The sequence below is a fragment of the Microplitis demolitor genome, chromosome 5, assembly GCF_026212275.2.
Source record: "Microplitis demolitor isolate Queensland-Clemson2020A chromosome 5, iyMicDemo2.1a, whole genome shotgun sequence".
NCBI classification, from domain to species: Eukaryota; Metazoa; Arthropoda; class Insecta; order Hymenoptera; family Braconidae; genus Microplitis; species Microplitis demolitor.
In genome coordinates this window covers 8,685,955-8,707,491 of record NC_068549.1, presented here as the reverse complement: position 1 = coordinate 8,707,491, position 21,537 = coordinate 8,685,955, and the positions used below count along the sequence as shown (strand labels likewise).

Sequence of the window (21,537 nt, the reverse complement as noted above, 5' to 3'; positions counted from 1 at the left end):
ATTCTATCTAGACGCTTCTCTCTACGCTTCTAATATTCTATTACTCTTTCATCTTAATTATTTATTATCATTAGACAGATTTTAGTAATGCATTTAATAAAAAAAAAAAAATTTTAAAGATGCAACATCATAACTAATTTTTTAAATGTTTTTAGCGATACTTTTGTCCCACTATTAAAGTGGAAATTTTATTTTACTCTTTTTCATTCATTAAAATAAAATATTTAATGTCCTAAAATAGAGCAGTAGCCACAAATGGTACCTTTACCCTATTTGAAAAAAAATTTTTTTTTTATGTTCAATATTTGAAAGTTCATATTGGGACCTTTATTAAAATTATCTATTAATTCCTGCAAGAAACACCACTAAGCAATAAATCAAAATAACAATTATTAAATCAAAAAATTTTTTAAGAAATCAATTCAATCAACTGAAAGTTAAAATTGAATGTAGCATTAAATCCAAAACATTAAAAATTTTAAATGTTATTTCAAGGATTAAGATTATTAGAAGGATTTTTTACGAAATAATTGATTGGAATGCTCAATAAAAGGTTCTGATTATAAATATATTAAATTTTTTCTAGAAATAACAGTTTTTTCAAAATTAAAATATTCATTATTTATAATAAAATAGAATTCTATATAAAATTATTGCAGTCATAAACTTGAATAAACGTTTCTATAAAAAAAACTTTAATATTAAAATATAATATTTTCTATATTAAAATACAATATTTTTTATATTAAAATATCATTTTGTTCTTATAAATACAAAAGAAGTGTTTAATAAATCTTACTCATTTTTTACAGTCAACATAAAAAAATTCAAACTATTAAGAAAGGTCGGGTCTTTTTTCTCTATTACTCTAAAGTGGATGAACGGTATATCCTTGTTGCACTTGCACAGTAAATGAAAACTTTGTTCACGTTTTTCTCTCAAACAAATAAAAATTTTTAAAAACATCAACGTAAATTATCGAGTATTGCATCAAGCCTCATTCGTCGTTTTGAGTATAGTTTCTTTTTCTAAAAAATACTCAATAAAAAAAAAAAAAAATTATTACCGACCTTCCTTAATGAAAAAAAAAGATAATAATAATAAATCTAATATCAAACAAAAATGAGAATTACAGAAAAAATTAATTTCTAAGAAAATTACCAGTGCAAAAACAGTGTATGGTTCTTATATGAGAGAAATTAATAAAAAATGAAACTTATCCACGCAGAGAATTTTATAGTAAAAATTACTCAAAAATTTTAAGTAACGGTGGGACAACGCGATATTCTTGCGATTTATTCTATTTATTTCGGTAATTTTATTGAAATGTACTTCAAGAGATTTTTACTATATCACATAGTAATATTTCAGACTTATCGAAATTTCTATTACTTTATTTTAGTATTTACCTTAAAAAATAACTAAACAAAATCTAGGTGTAATGAAAAATTTATCAATTTAAATTTAAAAATTCAAACTTTTTTAAAATTTTGTACTACACATCATAGTAATTTTAAAAAAAATCTTTAAAATTCATGTTTATTCGGAAATATTCGGCTCTTTTCGTTCATTCTAGTACTTACTGATAAACTAGTTAGTATAAACTATTTATTTTATTACAGTTTGAGTCTATAGGGTAGACTCTTGTAGAGCCACCAAAAAATACAAGTCCTTGATCCTTAAATGATACATACATCCAACAGTTATTTTTAAATAAATATAAAAATTAAAAAGTTATAAGTAAATAAATTAAGAATCAAGTATATCAGCCATTTCTCTTTTAAAATATAAGATATTTAAAACATCTTTTTTTTTTTATTTAATTACGTGATTTATTGAGGTGTAAATAAACGAGCATTTCCGCGTGTAACGTCTTGTAAATTTTTTTTTTTTGTATTACAACTCTAAATATGTATTTGATTGCTTATAAAATTTTTGAAAAATTTAGTAAATGGACTGTTTTTATTATTGTTATCAGTGGTTTATTCAAATAAATGAACCATAATTTACTTTCGGGAAGTTATTGGTTTCGGTCCGATTATCGAAAATCGAATTTCTATCAGATTTTGAAGTTTTGAGGTTCTAGGAAGCTATCCCTGTTTAAAAATATTGATTGAAAAGAATTAAAAATGATGAAATTCGAATTCTTTTCAATAATTTAAATTTTTTTATTTATTTATATAGATATACAGTTTGCATGGAGTGACCGCTTCTCAATTCTTTTCAATCAGTATTTTTAACCAGGAATTCTGACTAATTACAAGATAATGTCCGAGTGTATGCATGTGTGTATGTACGCACTGGATTGATTCCAAAATCTAATCAGCTCTAAAACTTCATAAGCCGCGTCAAATGCCACCTCAGCCATTAAAATCGATTCATTCGTTCAATAGAAACCGTTAGCAAAAAAATTAAGAAACAATTTTTTTTTTTTAGTTTTTTTGAAATTTCTCAAAAATGACTAGACAAATCAATTTAGAAATCTGATTAGCTTTAGAATTCAATAAAACGCGTCGATTACTACCTTAATCGTCTCAATCAGTCAATTCGTTCGAGATATTGTTGGAAAAAAATATAGTAAAAAACGTTTTTTTCGCAAACAACGACATACAAAAGTATTTTCGAGCTCAAGGAGCTCGAAAGTAGCGGGTAGCTTTGGGGCTGACTCGCAGGGTCAACTGATAGACTGATTTTTTTTTTTTAATTTGTGGTTTTCATTTTATTTTTTACGAACATTTTATCAAATATTCTAATTTGGCATAATCAATTACGATACAGCTAGTGAAAATTTAAAAACATAATTTAATCTGTTGCTTCGTCAAGATTACAATGCTCATTTATTACTATAATAATTTTTATGAGAGTGAGTGTAGCTGACAATTGGAAATTTTTTTAATTTTTTAATAAACAAATAAAATGTAAGTAGACTAAATATTTAAAAAATTTGTATTTAGATAATTGAAAAATTATTACGCGGGTTTTTTTCAATTTAATTATTTTAACTAATTTACTTATTTAGTAAAAATTTATAAATTTTCTCATATCCGCTACAGTCACTCTCATCAATTTTTCTATAAATTTTTTATTTAAAAAATACCGTAAAATTCTCTGAGTGTCATAGTTTTAATTGATCATTTAGTTTTGTTACCCAAGTAAAAATACCATCTTATCTTTCATTTGCTTGTCTCAGTTCTGCAAGCTGGAAAAAATAAAATTACAAATAATCAATGAAAACTTTAAAGAAAAATTATTTTACATAAATTTTGGATTCTATATCTTTACCTCTTTCTCATCGTCTACTTCATCTTCTTCATCGGAACCATGAACTGAAGCCGCAGGTGTAGTAACTCGAGATGAAGAAGGTGACGGAGGTTCACTTAATGGTCTTGGATAGTTGAATTGACCAACATTCATGTCATCTAGTTCAGAAGTGTATTCTGGGTATAATTTTACTAAAGCTTTCATTCTTGCTTGACGATAATACTAAAAAATAAACAATTATTTAATGAAGTTTTTAATCACTTTTAAACTATAAAAATAAAAAAAAAATTACAATCCCGAGATTTCTCCAATCTAGCATGTCACTCAAACGTTCCGTACGATTTCTTTGAATAATTCGTTGTCGTCGACTAAGTCGAGCAAAGTCAAACATGTAATGAGCTAATTGTTGAACGCTAGACTCAACATCAATAAAATGCCGATCAACAATATAAATTCCGTAACTCTTAGGATCAGCAATATGTTCCTGCATAAAACAACCAAACCCAGATAAATTTGTCGTAATACTTGGAATTCCCATCACTGTACATTCAGCTGGAGTATATCCCCAAGGTTCGTAATACGATGGGAATACTCCTAAATGACATCCTCTTACGAATTCTTCATAATCAAGACCAAATAATGGATTTGTGGAAGATAGAAATTCTGGATGAAAAACTATCTATAATAAACATAAAATATTTAGGTATAAAAAAAATTTTAAGGAATTTTTACTCTTCAGATTAAAAAAAAAACAATTACTTTAACTCGATCATGGATGGTATTGAATAAATTACATCTTCTGATTGCATTTAAGATTGGATCATTCCAATCGTCAACGACATTATGGGTAGTAACTGGAGGTAAGCCATTCCGTTGCAATGCATACAAACAGCTAGAAAAAATTATAAAAAAATGTTAAGATAATATTAAAAAGTTTCATAGCAACTAGTTTTACCATTTAATTTTAATAATCTCATCTTTCAATAGCATATCCATAGCATCAGGTAATCGCCCAGCAAGACAAGATTCATACATTCGTTTGCCAACATTTTGTTGAATTACATGGATTGTATCTCTTAATGATTTAGTGACCTGTATAGATTTAATTTTATAATAAACTATAAGTTGTTCTACTTTAAAACAATAACGATTATTTATTTACTTACAGCATGACCCCGTAAAGACTCGACGTTAAAGTTATTTGTTCGCGCAGGAAAAATTAAAAATGCCACTACTGTAACATCTGGTTTTGAAGTTTTTAAATAATGATTAAGCCTAGCTAAAGCTTCTATAAAAATATCAGCTCCTTTATTTCCAAATTCATAACGCCCAGCAGTAAAGAAATACAAAGTTTTATCCAGATCAAAATCAAAATGTCTGAAATAATGATAATTATTAGCAATCAATAAATTAATCATACTTTATCATTAAAATTCATACCCATAAAAATGACCTCGAACGAATTCGTGAATTTTTTCTTTGCTTACAGCATGTAAATTTTGAAACTCATGAATTGCTGAAAATTTTTTTACATTTAAACCATTTGGTGTAATAATATCTGGTTTACGTTTCAGCAAATGTTCAGCTTCTATTCCAGTAATATCCGAAACAGTTGTGAATATATGACAAAGATGTGCCGCTGCTCGTTCCATACAATATCTATGATAAATTTGACGTTTTCCAGCTTCTTCATCAACGTTGAACTAAAAAATATTTAAAATATTTTCTAATTATAACAGAAAATATTTTAAAAAATGTTAAAAATGTTTACCTTATCCAAGTTATTATAAAAATCTGTTCTTCCGGCACATAGATACCTGCCTAAAAGTGTTGCGTGAGTAGTAAAAATTGTTGCCACGTCAACATGTCTGGTTCTCAAGGCAACTAGGCCAAGACCAGCTTGCCATTCGTGGCAATGGACCAACACTCTTGGATGTACGCTAGAACATTCCTCTGCAGCTTTTCTATATTTAGTTATATATTAAAAATGAATAGTTGAATAAAATATTCACACAAATACAATAATAAATTTTAGCAAATTATGTTTACCTGAATTCTGATATAAATTGACATACAAGATAACCCAGTATTACTGCATCATTAGCTTCAATATCTAAATGTGGAATACCAACGTTAGTAGTATTCCATAATTCTGATTTGTATTCATCTAATTTCCAAGCGGCACTTCCAATATCGAACAAAATCACTTGAGGATTGCCATCGACCAACCAAGTACCAGTAACTACCTGCATTCATTTATTAAAAATTTAATCACATCTACTCTTTTTTTCTAATAGCTAATTATAAAAAAAATATACTTTAAATCCTTGGTCTCTTAAAACTTGGACAGCTTTCTTTAAAGGACTATGAGAAGGAAATTCAGCTTCTTCTACTTCAGTTCTAGCAGATTGTTTTTTATAAGGTCCAATCATACAATACTGATCCCCCAATTCTTCGGTTGATACATAAGCTTTCGACCTAATTACAGTGTAAATTCCACCAACTATAATTAAGAAAATCATATAAAACTTTTATAAGTCAATCAGTAAAGAACTCCGTATTAAAAAAATCCATGTAAGATTATATGGGAATCCATATAGGAAACTATGGATTTACATACAAATCCATGGAGATTAACATAGAAAAGTACGAATTTATATAGGAATCCATGTAGGAAAGTATAGGTATTTGGATTCCCATCTAAAAAATCTATATAGGAACCTAGGTATCTGGATTTCTATATAGAAATTTTTTATACATGGTAAACCATGTATGTCCACATAGGAATATATGCAGAATTTCTATAGGGAACCATATGGGAATCCATCCGAAAACGCCACGTGGAAATCTAAGCTGGATTTCCACGTAGATTTTTTTTTTTTATATCTCTGTTTAAAAATAAAATCCAATAAATTTTCATAGAGGTTTTATGAGAATAAACGAATTCTATGAGAAAGTACTATAGTCAAGTATAAGTCTTATACATCTACTTTATTACCATACCTTTATTAGCAACTTCCCATGCTACTTCAAAACTCCATCGATTTTCTTGTTCAGCGTTATGACCTCGATCCATGTATATCGATAAATCGTGTAAGCTATCCATTCTGTAAAATCGCCGTGAAGCTCGTTCTCGTGACATTTTTTATTTTATAATGTTGTTAAAAAATATTAATGAAAAGATTTCAAGTATATCGATAATTAAAGTACCTAAAAATAAGAAATAATTTTTTAGTTTCACGTTAAATGACCTTTAGCATCGATTATTGATCAAGAAATAAAATCATAAATTTATATAAAAAGCTATTTAAAATAAGTAAATCAAATATATGATGTAATTTTCAATTAAAAACATAAAAAAGGAGTTATTTAATAAAATCAATTGTAATCTTAAATAATTAATTAAAAATTTAAATATTTATATTTAATTTTAAATAACAACAATATTATATAATTAAATGAACTATTTTCAATGATAAAAATTTTACAAAACAAATAATTATCAGCCGTCGCTTTAAGATTACATCTTAGACACTACTATGAAAATATACTAATTTTAATGTTGAAAAAGATGATATATTTATTTAAATGTTTATAGAAGTTTTAATATTATAATAATATACACAAAAAAATAACAATAAATAAAATTCTAGTCGGATATACGTACTTTTTATAAAATTAAAAATAATTGAAGTTTTGTAAACTTGGCAGATGAAAACACGAGTTTATGCCACGACCGATCTTTAGGTTTTGAAGAGTGAAGGTCATCAAGGGTTTAAAAAAAGGTCAAACTAGTTGAATCTTTCGGTTATTTTCGGCTTTTATAGTTCATGCTTCGTGTCTCTTTTCGTGCATCTTATACATATAGTGGGGCGTGGAGAATAAGACCTAGGTCGGAGTAGCGAGCTTTTATGACGATATATATGTATATTACGTATATATAAATATATACGTAATAATTAGTGAATTTGTTTATTAATTAATTTAGAGCAACATACACTAGATCATCTCATTTTAAAAGTTGTTAGCCATAACAACAAAAATTATCGTAATCATTTTTAAGTCTACATCTTATGTACTTGTTGTCATTAATGCCTGGATCTGTATCTAGTTTAGATTATACTAAAGTTTGAAAACCCGAGTATTTGGACAACAAAAATATGGACCTACTTTAATTCATAAAACCTCTTTATTTATCAGCTCTGTGTAACAATACATTGTTTTTTTACATTCATATTGCAGAACAGTGTTTCCGTAATAAAATATTACACTGTGTTTATCTAGAATAATATATGTTGTTTATACATATACCTATATGTATATTTATTTATGCAAATATAATAAGGAAAAATTTAAAAAAACCTCATTAGTTGCGTATGGACCTGTAGAGGTAGACAAGTAGTTATCATAGTTGTAGTCATCATCATGAGTCGCCCCAACCAAAAAGTCGTCATCCCACTTCCATTACTTAGCACACGCTTAGCACGTATTTCCTATACCCCCACTTTCCATTTTAAGACGACTTTTTCGTTGGGATTACTATATATTCATGCTAACAAAAGAGTGTCCGTCCACTCTAAAAAACTAATGAGATTTTTTTTTAATTTTTATTCAAATGAATACCAATAAATAAAACAACTACGATATTACGAACAAATATAAGTTGAAACATAATAAACTTAAAGTGTAAAATTTTCAATGAAAAATGGGAACCTAAATACTACCACATAAATGTACAACATTTTCTTGGTAATACTAATTCAAAGATGTAAATAAAGAGAATTTCAAAAGCAAAAACAAGTGTCCGTCCCGTCACTAGCACTCAATATTTTTTTTCTATACTCCCACTACTCATTCTTGTCATAGCTAATTGCAAGACTTTTTCTCTTTACCATAATAATCACTACTCAAAACAACAATTCTACCAACATCAAGCTTGTCAAAATTTATTTTTGATTATCGTTACAGCATCAGACGAACTTCCTCGGAATATTGTCATCATTCGAATCCCATAAATATATATCCGCTAATAAAGAACTTTCAAATAAAACCTCCGTATGACACTAGAAACTGCTAGAAACCTCATATTCTTCAAAGATACTGAAGTATTGAAATCTTTTACAAGCTTTGCAATAGAAATCAAGGACACACTCAACCTGATACACATTACAATAATGAATAGAAATGTCCAATGAATATTTCGAATTGGAAGAACAATCCGCGCCAAATGCAACACTCAAAAAACTATACTATTAACATTGGCTGGGTAGCATACGAGAGCGCTCTCTCAGGCCAGCTGGGGAACCAGCAGAAAGGGAAAAAAAACAATAGTAAATGTAAAATTGAACTGAATTGAACGAAACGATGGCGGTAAGATTATTATTTATTTCATTATTATATTATACTTATTTTAAATGTCAATAATTATGCTTAATAATTTATAATGTTTTAAAATATTTTTTTATTAATCATAATGTTCTCAAATAATTATGTTACTACATCAAAATAATTTAGTCATGCTTGTTTTATTAATTATAGGTTAGCCAATGCATTTTATTCACTACTTTACTGAGATAATATTCTAATGCCAAGTTTTCATTTAGGACAAATATTAACAATTATGATTGATATAGAGTTTAGCAGACATATATTTGATTGTTTTATCAACAAATTACATTTAATCTAAACATTTGTTGGTTGTCATGACAACATCCAATTGAATTATTACTTAGCGTTTCGTCCTTTTCTGTCTTTCATTTTCAGGTGGATGACCGGTACTTTCTTTGTTGAACTTACATATTGAATGAGAACTTTGTCCACATTTTTCTTCTAAACAAATGGGAATTTTTAATAAAATAAAGCTGAGATTATTAGATTATAGCATAATGCAGCAATCTCTGCTTACTATTTTATGTTCAGAGCTTTTAGCTGAGAAAAAAAATTGGATAAAAAATAAGTTATTTAAAATTTTTTATTTTATGTTTAGGCCGTAGCAGCAGCAAAAGTACAAGAAGTACGAGAGATAACAAGAATTGAACGGATCGGGGCTCATTCTCACATCCGAGGTTTAGGATTAGATGATAGTCTTGAACCACGTCATGTAAGTTTACCAGCTATAATTGAAACTGATTTGAAATTGATGAAAAAAAATTAATTATTAAATTTTTGGAAATAGGTTTCTCAAGGTATGGTGGGCCAGGTTACTGCTCGACGAGCTACTGGTGTTATCCTGGAAATGATTAAAGAAGGAAAAATAGCAGGACGTGCTGTCTTGCTTGCTGGACAACCAGGTACAGGTAAAACAGCTATAGCTATGGGACTGGCTCAAGCTTTAGGTCAAGACACTCCTTTTACATCAATGGCTGGATCAGAAATCTATTCATTGGAAATGAGCAAAACTGAAGCATTGACTCAGGCTATCAGGAAATCTATTGGAGTAAGAATAAAAGAAGAAACGGAAATAATAGAAGGTGAAGTCGTTGAAATCCAAATCGATAGGCCAGCTACTGGGGTTGGAGCTAAAGTTGGAAAGTTAACTCTTAAAACGACGGAAATGGAAACTATTTATGATTTGGGTAACAAAATGATTGATAGCTTGATGAAAGAAAAGGTTCAAGCTGGAGATGTAATCACAATTGATAAAGCAACAGGAAAAATCAACAGACTAGGACGTTCATTTACACGTGCTCGAGATTATGACGCAACAGGATCACAGACTAGATTTGTGCAATGTCCTGAAGGAGAGCTACAAAAGCGTAAAGAAGTCGTACATACTGTTTCATTGCATGAAGTCGATGTTATTAACAGCCGAACTCATGGATTTTTGGCATTGTTTTCTGGAGATACAGGTGAAATAAAGTCTGAAGTACGAGAGCAAATTAATGCTAAAGTTGTCGAATGGAGAGAAGAAGGTAAAGCTGAAATTGTACCAGGAGTTTTGTTCATTGATGAAGTTCATATGCTTGATATGGAATGTTTTTCATTCCTTAATCGTGCTCTAGAAAATGAAATGGCACCTATCGTAATTATGGCTACTAACAGAGGAATAACTCGGATTCGAGGGACTAATTATAAAAGCCCTCATGGCATTCCCATCGATCTTCTTGATCGTATGATTATTGTTCCAACTAGTCCATATCAAGAAAAAGATCTAAAAGAAATTTTGAAAATTCGATGCGAGGAAGAAGATTGTGAAATGGCTGATGATGCTCTTACAGTTTTGACGAGAATTGCTTTAGAAACATCGTTAAGATACGCTATTCAGCTTATTACCACAGCGTCGTTAGTTAGTCGCAAAAGAAAAAGCACTGAAGTAAGTTAATTAAATTTCATTTGTTATTCTTATGTACATTTCTTTAAAAATGTAGCTTTTGTAGTCTCATGTGGCAATTTTCAAAAAATTGTGATATTACATGTTTTACTTTGTCGAGAAATGTCGAAAAAAATCTGCGGTCTAAAAGATTGTTTATATATATATATATATATATATATATATATATATATTGTAATAACTAATAACTCATAAATTATTATCACTTATATTACAATAACAACACACTTCAATTAGAAATAACAACACCACAATTACAGCGATAAAAGGCAGAGAAAGATAGTTTATTAAGATACAGATATGCGCTGTTTAGTTGTCAATATATGACTGAATGGCTCTAGTCGCGTTTCTCTAAAATAAAATAAGGCATTTGTTTTGTAGATATTCAAATATTTAAAAAGATCAGTTTCACTTTCATTACAATATATATTAGGGTGCTTCGTTTCCAGCGAAAGCATTATTTTTGTTGCTCATCAAGCAAAATATTGTTTTTTATGCTAAAACAAAAATTCCTGCCAAGTTTGAGCTCTTAATTCTAATCCTAAGTACTTTCCATTTGATTTCCCATTTAAAATACAAGTAAATTAAATTTTTTTTTTTCAACTTTCTAATACTCAGCTGCGTTTTATGATATCAACGCGGTTTTGGTCGCAAATTGTAGGGCATTCGGTGTTCTTCAAAAATGCGCATACTAACTTAGCTGTAATTCCAGCTGTTTCACTGATGTCCACTGAGGAAGTCATTTTTCGTATCAAATTGACGTTTATTGTCTTGCAGAACGTAAACCAATCATTGCACACCAAAAATGTAGATGAAAACTTCATAGGAAATTTTATTCCCTTTAAAAAAAAGCCCTCTGAGTCAAGTCGCTAAAGTCCATAGTTTCCGAGTAATAGGAGTTTTAACAATTTAAAAAATATAATAGCGATTGTCATTTTTTTTTTAAATTATATTTTTTAAATTATTAAAACTCCTATAACTCGGAAACTATGGACTTTAGCGACTTGACTCAGAGGGGCTTTTTTTAAAGGGAATAAAATTTCCTGTGAAATTTCCATTTACATTTTTGGTGTGCATTCATTGGTTTACGTTCTGCAAGCCAATAAACGTCAATTTGATACGAAAAATGACTTTCTCAGCGGACATCAGTGAAACAGTTGGAATTACAGCTAAGTTACTATGAACACTTTTGAAGAACACCAAATGCCCTACGATTTGCGACCAAAACCGCGTCGATATCATAAAACGCAGCTGAGTATTAGAAAATTAAAAAAAAAAAGTAATTTAATTTACGTGTATTTTAAATGGGAATTCTTTGAAATCAAATAGAAAATACTTAGGATTGGAATTAAGAGCTCAAACTTGGCAGGAATTTTTGTTTTAGCATAAAAAACAATATTTTGCTTGATGAGCAACAAAAAAAATACTTTTGCCGGAAACGAAGAACCCTAATATATAATTATATATATGTGTGTGACATAACGCGCCATGTCTGAGTGATTATGGTTGCAATTCTTATAAGATCATCATAAAATTCGGTACACTTTTTATTTGGGTGATTACCGCGATCAATTTTAAAAATGAGCAAAATCAGTTGATTAATTTGAAAGATGTGGGTGTTTGATATTTTCTTTTAAATTTTATAGAAATGACCTTCTGTCGCTTTATCTTAGAATAACTTCTGAATCGATAGTTATAACTCAACTTTGTAAAATGAATTTTAAAGTTCCTGCGATTAGCTATATTTTTCGCTGTATTGATTACGGTTTAAACGATTTCTTTGAACCGTTTAATTATCTTAACTCTTGAAAAAAAATATCCAAGAATTTTACTTTTGCGGATATATTATCGAATTACTTCTGAATGATAAAAAATAAATCAACTTCGTTAAATTAATGTTGTACACTATGAAATAAGCATTAATCAAAACCATTATAATTTTAATTGATTAGTTTATTTTTTATGGCTTTTCAAAGATATGATAATCGACTTCGTAAGATCGCATTAAAGTCTATTTGGTTTTTTTTTTTACAAATTTTAAAAGATAAAAATGTAACTCTAACCGAGAGTTTCTCAGTTGACGTAGTAGCTTCAATAAATAGAAAACATTTTTTTTTTTAAATTAACACTCATTATTCAAATGATATTACAAAGTCAATTTGATATTTAATTTCTAGATTAGAGTATAAAACATAATATGTCGATTTTCTCATAAAATCTACCTAAAAATTATGGTTTTAAATTGATTATAATACGAAACATACCTTTCCATTCCGGGTATAGCCGGGTGGCTCTTTTTTTTTTTTTTTTTTTATTAATAACGAATGGTTAAACTTATTTGCAGGTCAGTATTGATGATGTAAAACGAGTTTATTCACTGTTTTTGGATGAAAATAGATCTACTCAATTTCTAAAAGAATATCAAGACGACTTTTTATTCAACGAATTTCGTAAGTATAAATCATGCTATCGTGTATACAAAACATTTTTTGTCAAACCTACCGACACAACTCCTATGATTTTCAACTTCTCAATAAGATAATTGGATTTTTCTTAAAAAAGGAAAATTCGTTTAGTTCGATTTTTAAAATTTTAGTTTTTTGCGAATGTCGACACTGTGCTTCTGCAAAAGATTTTGATTATCTTTAGAGTAATGTCCCAGTATATGTATGTAAATATTTCATAGCTCGCGAACAAATTGATTGATTCAGATCGGACTCACGATATTCAAAAGAGGTCCATCAATACTTGAATTCCGTGAAAGTTTAGGATCAATAGGTCGAGTAACTTTTAAGTTATTCGATACAATAAATGGTGTGAGATAATAATTATTAAATAAATTACAAGTACCAGAGTTTAAATTGCAAATGCCTACAGTCATTGGTAAGAAACATTATTTGTTCCCAAGGAACGAACGAATTTTCTTTCTGCTCGCTGACTGATGATATCCGTGGCATTGGACGAAAATTAGCTTATTTCGACTGGATATAGGAACACTGAAACGAAGTTTCGATGCTGGTGTCATGAAAACATTTACTGTATACTTCGGTCAAATACAAATATGAAAATTTACATAATTTATCACTATAAAATTACATTCTGTCGTGAGGATGAAATTCATTTCAATCTATAAATTTTTATACTGCCGTGCTATGTACAGAAGTGGTAACTTTCTATAGTATCACAAGCTGATGAAAATCTACATCCTGATTTTAACGTAAAGTTGACTGCAATAGTCGAATGTAAAAATAGTTGATGCTTACTTATTGTCTATTTGTAAGTAAACTTCAGCTCTTCAAGTTCTTGCTTGCAACTTTATAATAATTTGAAAATAACTTTTGCTCTTTGAGTTCTTCTTTGCAACTTTCAGGTAACATTTTGGGTTATCTTAAACTCTATTAACGGCACTAAATTTACGCCAACTTGTGGTTTATGTTGTACTTATATTATAGTCAAAACTTAAACTAAACAGTAAGCACTAAATAGCAAGTTTTTCAAGAGAAAATGTATAGTTGCCAGTTTTTTTTTTTTTTTTTTTTTTCATAAGACCTATGAAGATTTGTAGAAATTTACGAAAATCTGAATAGATTTCCATTGATATTATTGCGGACTTAAAGAGATCATCAGCAATCTTTTGACATCATCATAGATCTAAATTTATCGGAAATTCGAGATCATTGAAGATCTTCAGAGTTCACTATAACCGTGAAAAGAATATTTTATATAATTTTATGAAAATTATATAAAATATTACGAAATTTTATAAAATTTAAATGAAAATAAATAAATAAATTTAAATACGAAATTTCATAAAATTTCATGAAACGTATTGAATGAAAACTTTTAAAAATTTGAATGGTAATATTCTGGAGAAAGCTGCTTATAATTGTCCATAATGAAGTTGATATGTTTTTAGTTTACGAGAAATTTTATCAGTTTAGAATTCTTTTTTTTTTTTTTTTTTTTTTGCAATAAATTAATTATTTTCGTTTATAAAAACAACTCTTCAATATTTTTTATTTTAAATGATTATAGGAATAAATTTATTTATTTTTTATTTTTTTATTTGATTATTTAATTCTAATCGGTTGAACATGGGTCGTTTGTGTCCATATATTCTACTGTAAACAGCCTACATGCCTCCGAATTTCGATGAAAATGTTTATTGAAAAAGGTATTTTCGGGGCTGGCAATAACTTTGTCTGATAGTTAGAAGTTTAAAGAAGACCTACGAATTTATTCAAATTTTTCCTTACGGAATAACATAGTTAAATAAGTGGCGGACGCTAATGACCCACATTCAATGTTGACGGGTGCTGAAAACAGTGACACCGGATTAGGGTTGAATATTAAAATATTCGATAATTTTTGTATATTATAATTATCTTAGTTGAAATAATTTAACCCAAGTGGATTTCAATTTTTTTTTATGGTGATAATAAAAAAACCGCTTTGCATTCGAGACATGCGATAAAATTTTGAGTACATACAATTAATCAATATGCTTAAAAAATTTTTTGTAGATGTCTTACTTGATTTATTATATGAAATTTTGTATAAACTACGGTTCATAAAAATCTAACCGATGTTAATAATTTCATTTCTTTTCAATTGGATTCCTTGAATGAACACTTAACAAACATAATACTTACATTTTATATGAATAATAATAAGTTGTCAATATATTATTTTCTTTTTTTTTACAGCTGTTGAACAACCTATGGATATCGCATAAAAATAATATTATTAACAGAGCAAAGAAAATTAACAATTAAGTAAAATATTTTTATTTGTAATTCATTAATTTTATCTTTTCTACGATTATGTGTTTCGTATTAAATTCTCTTTTCTTCCATATAATTGTATACTGGTAAAAATAATAAAGAATTTAAAATATATTTGTCGATATAATTTGATTATCGGTATGGTAAATTAAACAACAACTGCATCCTAATAAAAAAATAAATGGTTATTTTTTTTTTTTGGTTCAAAGCTTTTTGTACTTGATCATAAAGATTTATGTTAAACTTGATAATATTAAAAAGAACTTGTTCTTCTTTTCCAAGAATAATAAAAAAAATTTTAAATCTTATCGATTCGTTTTTTTGCTGAAACAAAACAATCGATTCAATTAACATCAAGCAGTTATTTTAAAAAATATAAACTGTTCCAATTAATATTACCTGTGATTAACTTAATACGTCCTTCGGAATTGTATGTTGTATAATCCTTTTTATCATTTGAAGTAAAACCATATTTATATTTGTCTTTATAAGCTGGTAATGGAATCACCGTAGATGATACAGGAACCATGACTGCATAATAACAACAGATAAGTAACAGTTTTATTTAAAGTAATCGATGCACAGAAGAAAATGCCCCGAAAAATATTTCAAAAAGTAAAATACTAGAAAAAATTTTTATGATTAAGGTAAAAGATCCAGTTATTGACCCTGGCCCAGTTTCTGACCTTTGCAACTTTTTTCTAACTTACCTAAAAAACTATAACTTTAATCGGAAAATTGATTTTTTCTTTATTTATAGGCATTTTTCTAAGCCTAATTAATGGAAATATAAAAAACATAGAAAATATTAACTGAAGAAAAAAAAATATTTTAGCCATAAGTGGCTGAGGAAGCCATTTTTTAAGTAGAGTCTAAGCAGTTTAGATTAGGAGGTACGAGGATTGAATTTGTACACTAATTATCATGTAAGTGAAAAATGTAACTAAAAATATATAGATAGATTAATATTTAATTAAAATTTATTTTAATACATTTATAAATCATATTAAAATGAGTTTTATTGTTGAAATTTGAGGGTCAATAACTAGGTTCAATTTTAAAGGTATGATGGAGTTTTTGAGCCTAAAATTCTAACTTACTACGAGCGAGGTTATCTGTTTAATTACATGTCCATAAAATGTAAAGAGAGCAATATTTATAGTTTTCTTAAATTATTTTCTACTATTTTTCATAATACAAAGATTAAATAACGTTTAATATTCATTTTTATAAATAGAAGATCATAATAAGACCTTGAAAGTACATTCTTGGAGTGATGAAATCATTATAAAAATAATGTCAATTTCGATAGTATTTAAATTTCTATGACTCTTTTACTTGAATAATATTTTTATTATGACAACATTAATTTTTTACTGTTTTTTTATTCAGGAGTTTAAAAAAAAAGACAACGAGCTACGATGAAAAACAATTAGAACAGACGCTAGTCAAAGTGACTTTAATTATTTATATTTTAAATATTGAAAAACTATGTTTTTGTTATAAGAAATATTTAATTTGTTTATCTAAATAAGAAAGTGGGTCTCTGAATGTCAATTTTTAAAACGTCGATTTAAATTATTAATTAAATTCAAATAATTATCTTATGCACGTGACTTTATTTGTCAAATCCTAAACTAGTCGATAAAATTATTATTTTTCTCATTAAGATAAATTTTACATTAATTTATAAAATATAATCTCATCCGACATTTTAAAAAGATCAGAAACTGGGCCCCTTACCTTACGTATCAGATAATAATAAATTGATATAATAATTGTAATACTAGCAAAATAGTTTTAAAGTCTTTAATATTTCATAGAAATTTATATAATTTCGATAATTTAATCTATTATTTATTTAATTTAAATAAAAAATATTTACAATCCGATAATGAATATATATATCAATTTGATGCATTCATCGTTAATTTTTCAATAAGTCAGTAATAATAATTCATTTGGCCGCAGGTATTTATATTTTACAAGGATATATACAAACATTATAGTGCCAGCATAATAAAATTTGTAAAGCGTTCTACAGTAACTGTATTTTTGCAACGAATCATACCAATAAACATCATGATTCTCATTTTTGGTCGGTGGAATATTATAAAAGAACAATTTTTACTACATCTAGGGTGATCCAAAATTAGTATTACACCGGTGAGATTTAGATTGAGGGGATAATTCTGAGTATTAAATTTCTGAACAATATTTCTTAATTTTGAATATTATAGGAGTTATTAAATATTCACAGTGGCCACTCAGAAACGAGCTTCAGAAATTGAAAGACATATAAAAGAATAAATAATAAGCTTGGCAGCGTTGCGCGTAGCTAAGTTCATATCTAATTGTTTAATATATAATTTAATTCATATATCATTCATAAAAAATTTAAGTCTAGAATTTTGTTTTGGTTTTGAAAAAAACTGACTTGAAAAAAAAAAAAAAAAAAAAAAAAAAAAAAAAGTTAACTTCAAAATCTGACTTCCCAATCCTGCACCATGTCACTAATCTAGTGAGTCTTCTCTTGAGAGTTAAATCTCTTTTTCTCTCTTCTTTCTATTTTCTCTTAAGGAGTATAAATTAAAAATTTTCTTATCCTGGCATTATAAATAATAAAAACAGATTGATAGAAAATGTTGTGTTAGAATGTATAAATAAAATTGACCACTACAAAACTAATTTTATTCAGTAATCTTTTTTATTTTAAATAATTTTGTTTTATTAAAATATGATTTTAATTTTTTTATGCTAGACTACAAATATTATAAGTATAGATGACACTAATTAAAAAAAAAAAAAAAAAAAAAAAAAAAACTGCCTATTTTATTCTATTATTATTTCATACATTTTTGAGTCTCACTTTTCTCCGTGTAAATTTATTTTTCATCCAATTTATACTGAATAATTTTATATTTTATGTATTCAAAAATGTAATAAGAACAGCCTTAAAAAGGATTGATCAAGACCGTGTCTTGCTATATTTTAAACCCACGCGCCAATGACATCATCACACCTCTATTTCTCATATTTGTCATCGTCATAATTTTGAATTGTTATTTTTTTTTTTTTAATTTCTATTCAAGCTAATCAAAAACTTTTATTTTACTGATAAATTTTTTACTAATTTAACATTATGTAATTTAAGTAATGTTAAATCTATGGAATGATTGTTGAAGCTGCAGTTAACAGTGCGTGTTCAAAATTTTTTAATTAACAAAATATTCAACTTTATTGAAAATTTTTCGATAATTATAATGTTATTCTCAAAATTTTATTGTAACTTGTTATGTTGGGTATTAATTAATATTTAATAAGTATATATATTTACCAGGTTCAAAAATATTATCCTGATTACGTTTGTAAATCATTGGTTTTCCAACAGATTCTGAAATGACAAATAATAAAAAACAAAAAAAACACAATATTTTAAACATTTTTAGAAGATTTATTTAATTAAAGACACTTTCAGTCTTATTTGAGTTTTAAAAAATTAAAATGTCACAGCAACTACAATTGTTGAATCAACTAATAAAAGACGTCCGTCTTTTTCCACGATACTAGAGGTATAATGATGTCACATCATACTTATATCGCAGGAATAGTGAAAACCTGACTGGCGCGCGTTTAGGGAAAGTCTCAAGCTATTTCGCAAAATATTGTACACTCCTCTGACATCAAGAGAAAGTACAATAAAAAAAAAATTTCTCATCTTTTCAAATAATCTATCCTATTACAAGAAATACAATTATAATATTAAATATATTTAGACTAGACAAACCGGACAAATTATTATTATTATTATTATTATTATTGCTAGATTATTAAATTAGACATTGAATTATTTTCAATCAAGTTGAAATCCTTTCACTTCTTACTCCAGTTTTGTTAGACGACCTAACAATCAAATGTAGTCCAGTGTCTGTAATACATTTCTTTACTACGGCAGAAAATTTATGTCCTTATATTCACCATGGTTGCAACAAATTTTCAGTATTTGCAACAAACCTAGGACTCATCCGAACGAGCCCGTATGCAAAATCACTCGCTTATGGTGAATACAGGTATACATAAATTCAAGTAACATATATATACTATATATACCCTCGGTTCAATGTGAACATCCATTAAAGGCATCATGAAAATCTGTACACAGACTTTTCCCGCTCTGCTTTTGGTATATATAGATTAACAACAAGGAGAAAAATTTCAAGAAGTAAATATTCCTATGTGATGTAAAAAACATAGCCGACATTACTTTACGAGCCTATAGTAATGATTACATTACATTAAAATGTAACTATTACTATGCAGCTATGTACGTATTTATTTTGATGCTGTACTTGTTTTGAAATGTGGTACACAGTTTCTACACGGAGAGAAATTTATGGTAACAATTACTATATATTATGGGAATGGTTCCCATAGCGCATGGTAGCTGTTTTTTTTTGAAATGTCGATTATAGGAACGGCACCCATACATATTATGGTAATAATTCCTATATGATATCGGAATAGTTCCTATAGAATTATGATAATCGTTACTATGCCACTATGGGAATGGTTCCTGTAATAGCATGGTAAGCATTACTATGTTATGGGAATGATTACTTTAATACATGGAAATGGTGACCATAATACTATAGTAATAGCTACCATAATATTATGATAATCATCACCATAACCAAATTAATCTGCAAACATTAGATTAATGATTAATGATTTTAATTTCTAAATATTATAGTAACTATTACCATAATATTATGGGGATAGTTACTATAATATATAGGGTTTATTCCCATATGCACTAAGGAACCGTCATGATGTGGCAATAAGATTTGTTTCTATTTGCTTACGGGAATTGTTCCCATACTCATGGGAACTTTTCCCAGAAAGTATGGGCCTATATCTTATAATTCAAAGTAATTATTGCCATAACGGTATTGGATAATATTTCATAAACGTACTAGAAATGGTTACTATAAATTTCTCTCCGTGTATGATTCTTTCCCATTAAAAATGAGAGTTCGGAAGATCTCATCCGATGAATAGTTATCATTTTTGAGCTGTTTGTTTACGCAGTCATGGCGAAAAAATTAGTTTTTGTTTATAAAAAATAGTTGCACAGGCTCTTTTCCGGTATATAGTATATTACACACCTTGGGCAGTAAATAAGAAAGCCTCAGATCACATGTTTGCTGACCTCGCTTCGCACATTACATGTGATCTAAGACATTTCTTACTTTACTGCCCTATGTGTGTAATATACTATTTCTCGTTATTTATATTGTTTCAGACAGTTCTGCAAAGTTTCAAAACTTTTCAAATGCCTTCACCTCGCATGTATCTGAAATCTTTATTTGACTGGACTAACTACAATTATGAACAATAAATTATATTTTACATGACATTGATTCAATTATTCTCCACGAAACATAGACAATTAATTTTCATCATTAATTTGTCTATTTTTTCGTATTGTTAGTTAATAATTTTGAAGATTTTAACGGAGTTTTATAACAGGCTGTCTGGTACGAAACTCGACGAAGTGGTTAAGTGGGAGAAGCTGTTGGACTTAGTAACATCCGATTGAGGGGAAGAGGCTTATATTGGGCAGGCTTATGATGGGTAGTCGACTGTAGCAAAAATTTAGAAATGGTAATTAATATTCTATATTTATTTTGAAAAGTTGTTATATAATTATTGTAACTTTTATTATTACTATTTCATTGGTATTATTTGTTAATATAAAATAGCAATATTTATTAAAATGATATTAAATCATTGCGCAACATTTAGTGATATTTTTGACTACCCGATTTTAGTGATTTATATTTAGTAAAAAAATTAATATTAACTTAGGATTTTCATTGAATACTATGCATAATAGAAAAATATATAGCAATTTCTGTATATTAGATCGATAGACTAGTTAAAAGTATTAGACAGTTAATAATTCTGTCTGCTTTAGAATGATCATATATAATATTATAAAAATATATACTCGAACACGCTGACAAAGTCACTTGAGTAATGTGTAAATATACTCTTGCGACGAATCATCGGATGAGTAAACATATGCAACTTAACCGAACCGCCAATTATTTTTTCAAGCCTGGCTGTGATGTTTGTTCCCCTTTTAAAGGGTGAACGATA

At 27.8% G+C, this 21,537-nt stretch overlaps 3 protein-coding genes across 3 annotated transcripts; 1 reads left to right on the top strand and 2 right to left on the bottom strand.

The window, feature by feature from the left end:
• Window positions 1–640: 640 nt before the first annotated feature.
• LOC103578191 (glycogen [starch] synthase) lies at window positions 641–8,433 on the bottom strand. The gene is made up of 12 exons (XM_053738913.1): window positions 6,929–8,433; window positions 6,265–6,471; window positions 5,580–5,764; window positions 5,311–5,507; window positions 5,033–5,225; window positions 4,702–4,964; window positions 4,428–4,638; window positions 4,217–4,353; window positions 4,021–4,153; window positions 3,554–3,940; window positions 3,283–3,483; window positions 641–3,199 (listed from the first exon to the last, which is right to left on the bottom strand). Exons 2-12 carry the CDS (start codon window positions 6,401–6,403, stop codon window positions 3,167–3,169), a joined length of 2,079 nt encoding a protein of 692 aa, XP_053594888.1. The 5' UTR covers window positions 6,404–6,471; window positions 6,929–8,433; the 3' UTR covers window positions 641–3,166.
• Window positions 8,434–8,533: 100 nt separating this feature from the next.
• LOC103578192 (ruvB-like 2) lies at window positions 8,534–15,489 on the top strand. The gene is made up of 5 exons (XM_008559182.1): window positions 8,534–8,631; window positions 9,248–9,361; window positions 9,437–10,573; window positions 12,936–13,041; window positions 15,298–15,489. Exons 1-5 carry the CDS (start codon window positions 8,626–8,628, stop codon window positions 15,324–15,326), a joined length of 1,392 nt encoding a protein of 463 aa, XP_008557404.1. The 5' UTR covers window positions 8,534–8,625; the 3' UTR covers window positions 15,327–15,489.
• Window positions 15,490–15,563: 74 nt separating this feature from the next.
• Window positions 15,564–18,958, bottom strand: LOC106693266 (uncharacterized). Its single transcript, XM_014440079.2, has 3 exons — window positions 18,713–18,958; window positions 15,775–15,906; window positions 15,564–15,699 (listed from the first exon to the last, which is right to left on the bottom strand). The coding sequence occupies exons 1-3, from the start codon at window positions 18,816–18,818 to the stop codon at window positions 15,674–15,676; spliced, it is 264 nt and encodes an 87-aa protein (XP_014295565.1). The 5' UTR covers window positions 18,819–18,958; the 3' UTR covers window positions 15,564–15,673.
• Window positions 18,959–21,537: the final 2,579 nt, after the last annotated feature.

Bases quoted from the DNA above. Each gene is read 5' to 3' on its own strand.
- LOC103578191 (XM_053738913.1), bottom strand. From the start codon at position 6,403: ATGTCACGAGAACGAGCTTCACGGCGATTTTACAGAATGGATAGCTTA. The intron at 4,354-4,427 runs GTAAGTAAATAA...AAATCTATACAG, and splicing joins AGTCTTTACGGGGTCATGCT to GTCACTAAATCATTAAGAGA. The intron at 3,200-3,282 runs GTAAAGATATAG...TATTTTTTCCAG, and splicing joins AAGTAGACGATGAGAAAGAG to CTTGCAGAACTGAGACAAGC.
- LOC103578192 (XM_008559182.1), top strand. The intron at 9,362-9,436 runs GTAAGTTTACCA...TTTTGGAAATAG, and splicing joins ATAGTCTTGAACCACGTCAT to GTTTCTCAAGGTATGGTGGG. The intron at 10,574-12,935 runs GTAAGTTAATTA...ACTTATTTGCAG, and splicing joins GCAAAAGAAAAAGCACTGAA to GTCAGTATTGATGATGTAAA.
- LOC106693266 (XM_014440079.2), bottom strand. From the start codon at position 18,818: ATGTTTAAAATATTGTGTTTTTTTTGTTTTTTATTATTTGTCATTTCA. The intron at 15,907-18,712 runs GTAAATATATAT...GTTATTATGCAG, and splicing joins GGATAATATTTTTGAACCTG to TCATGGTTCCTGTATCATCT. The intron at 15,700-15,774 runs GTAATATTAATT...GTTTTGTTTCAG, and splicing joins ACGTATTAAGTTAATCACAG to CAAAAAAACGAATCGATAAG.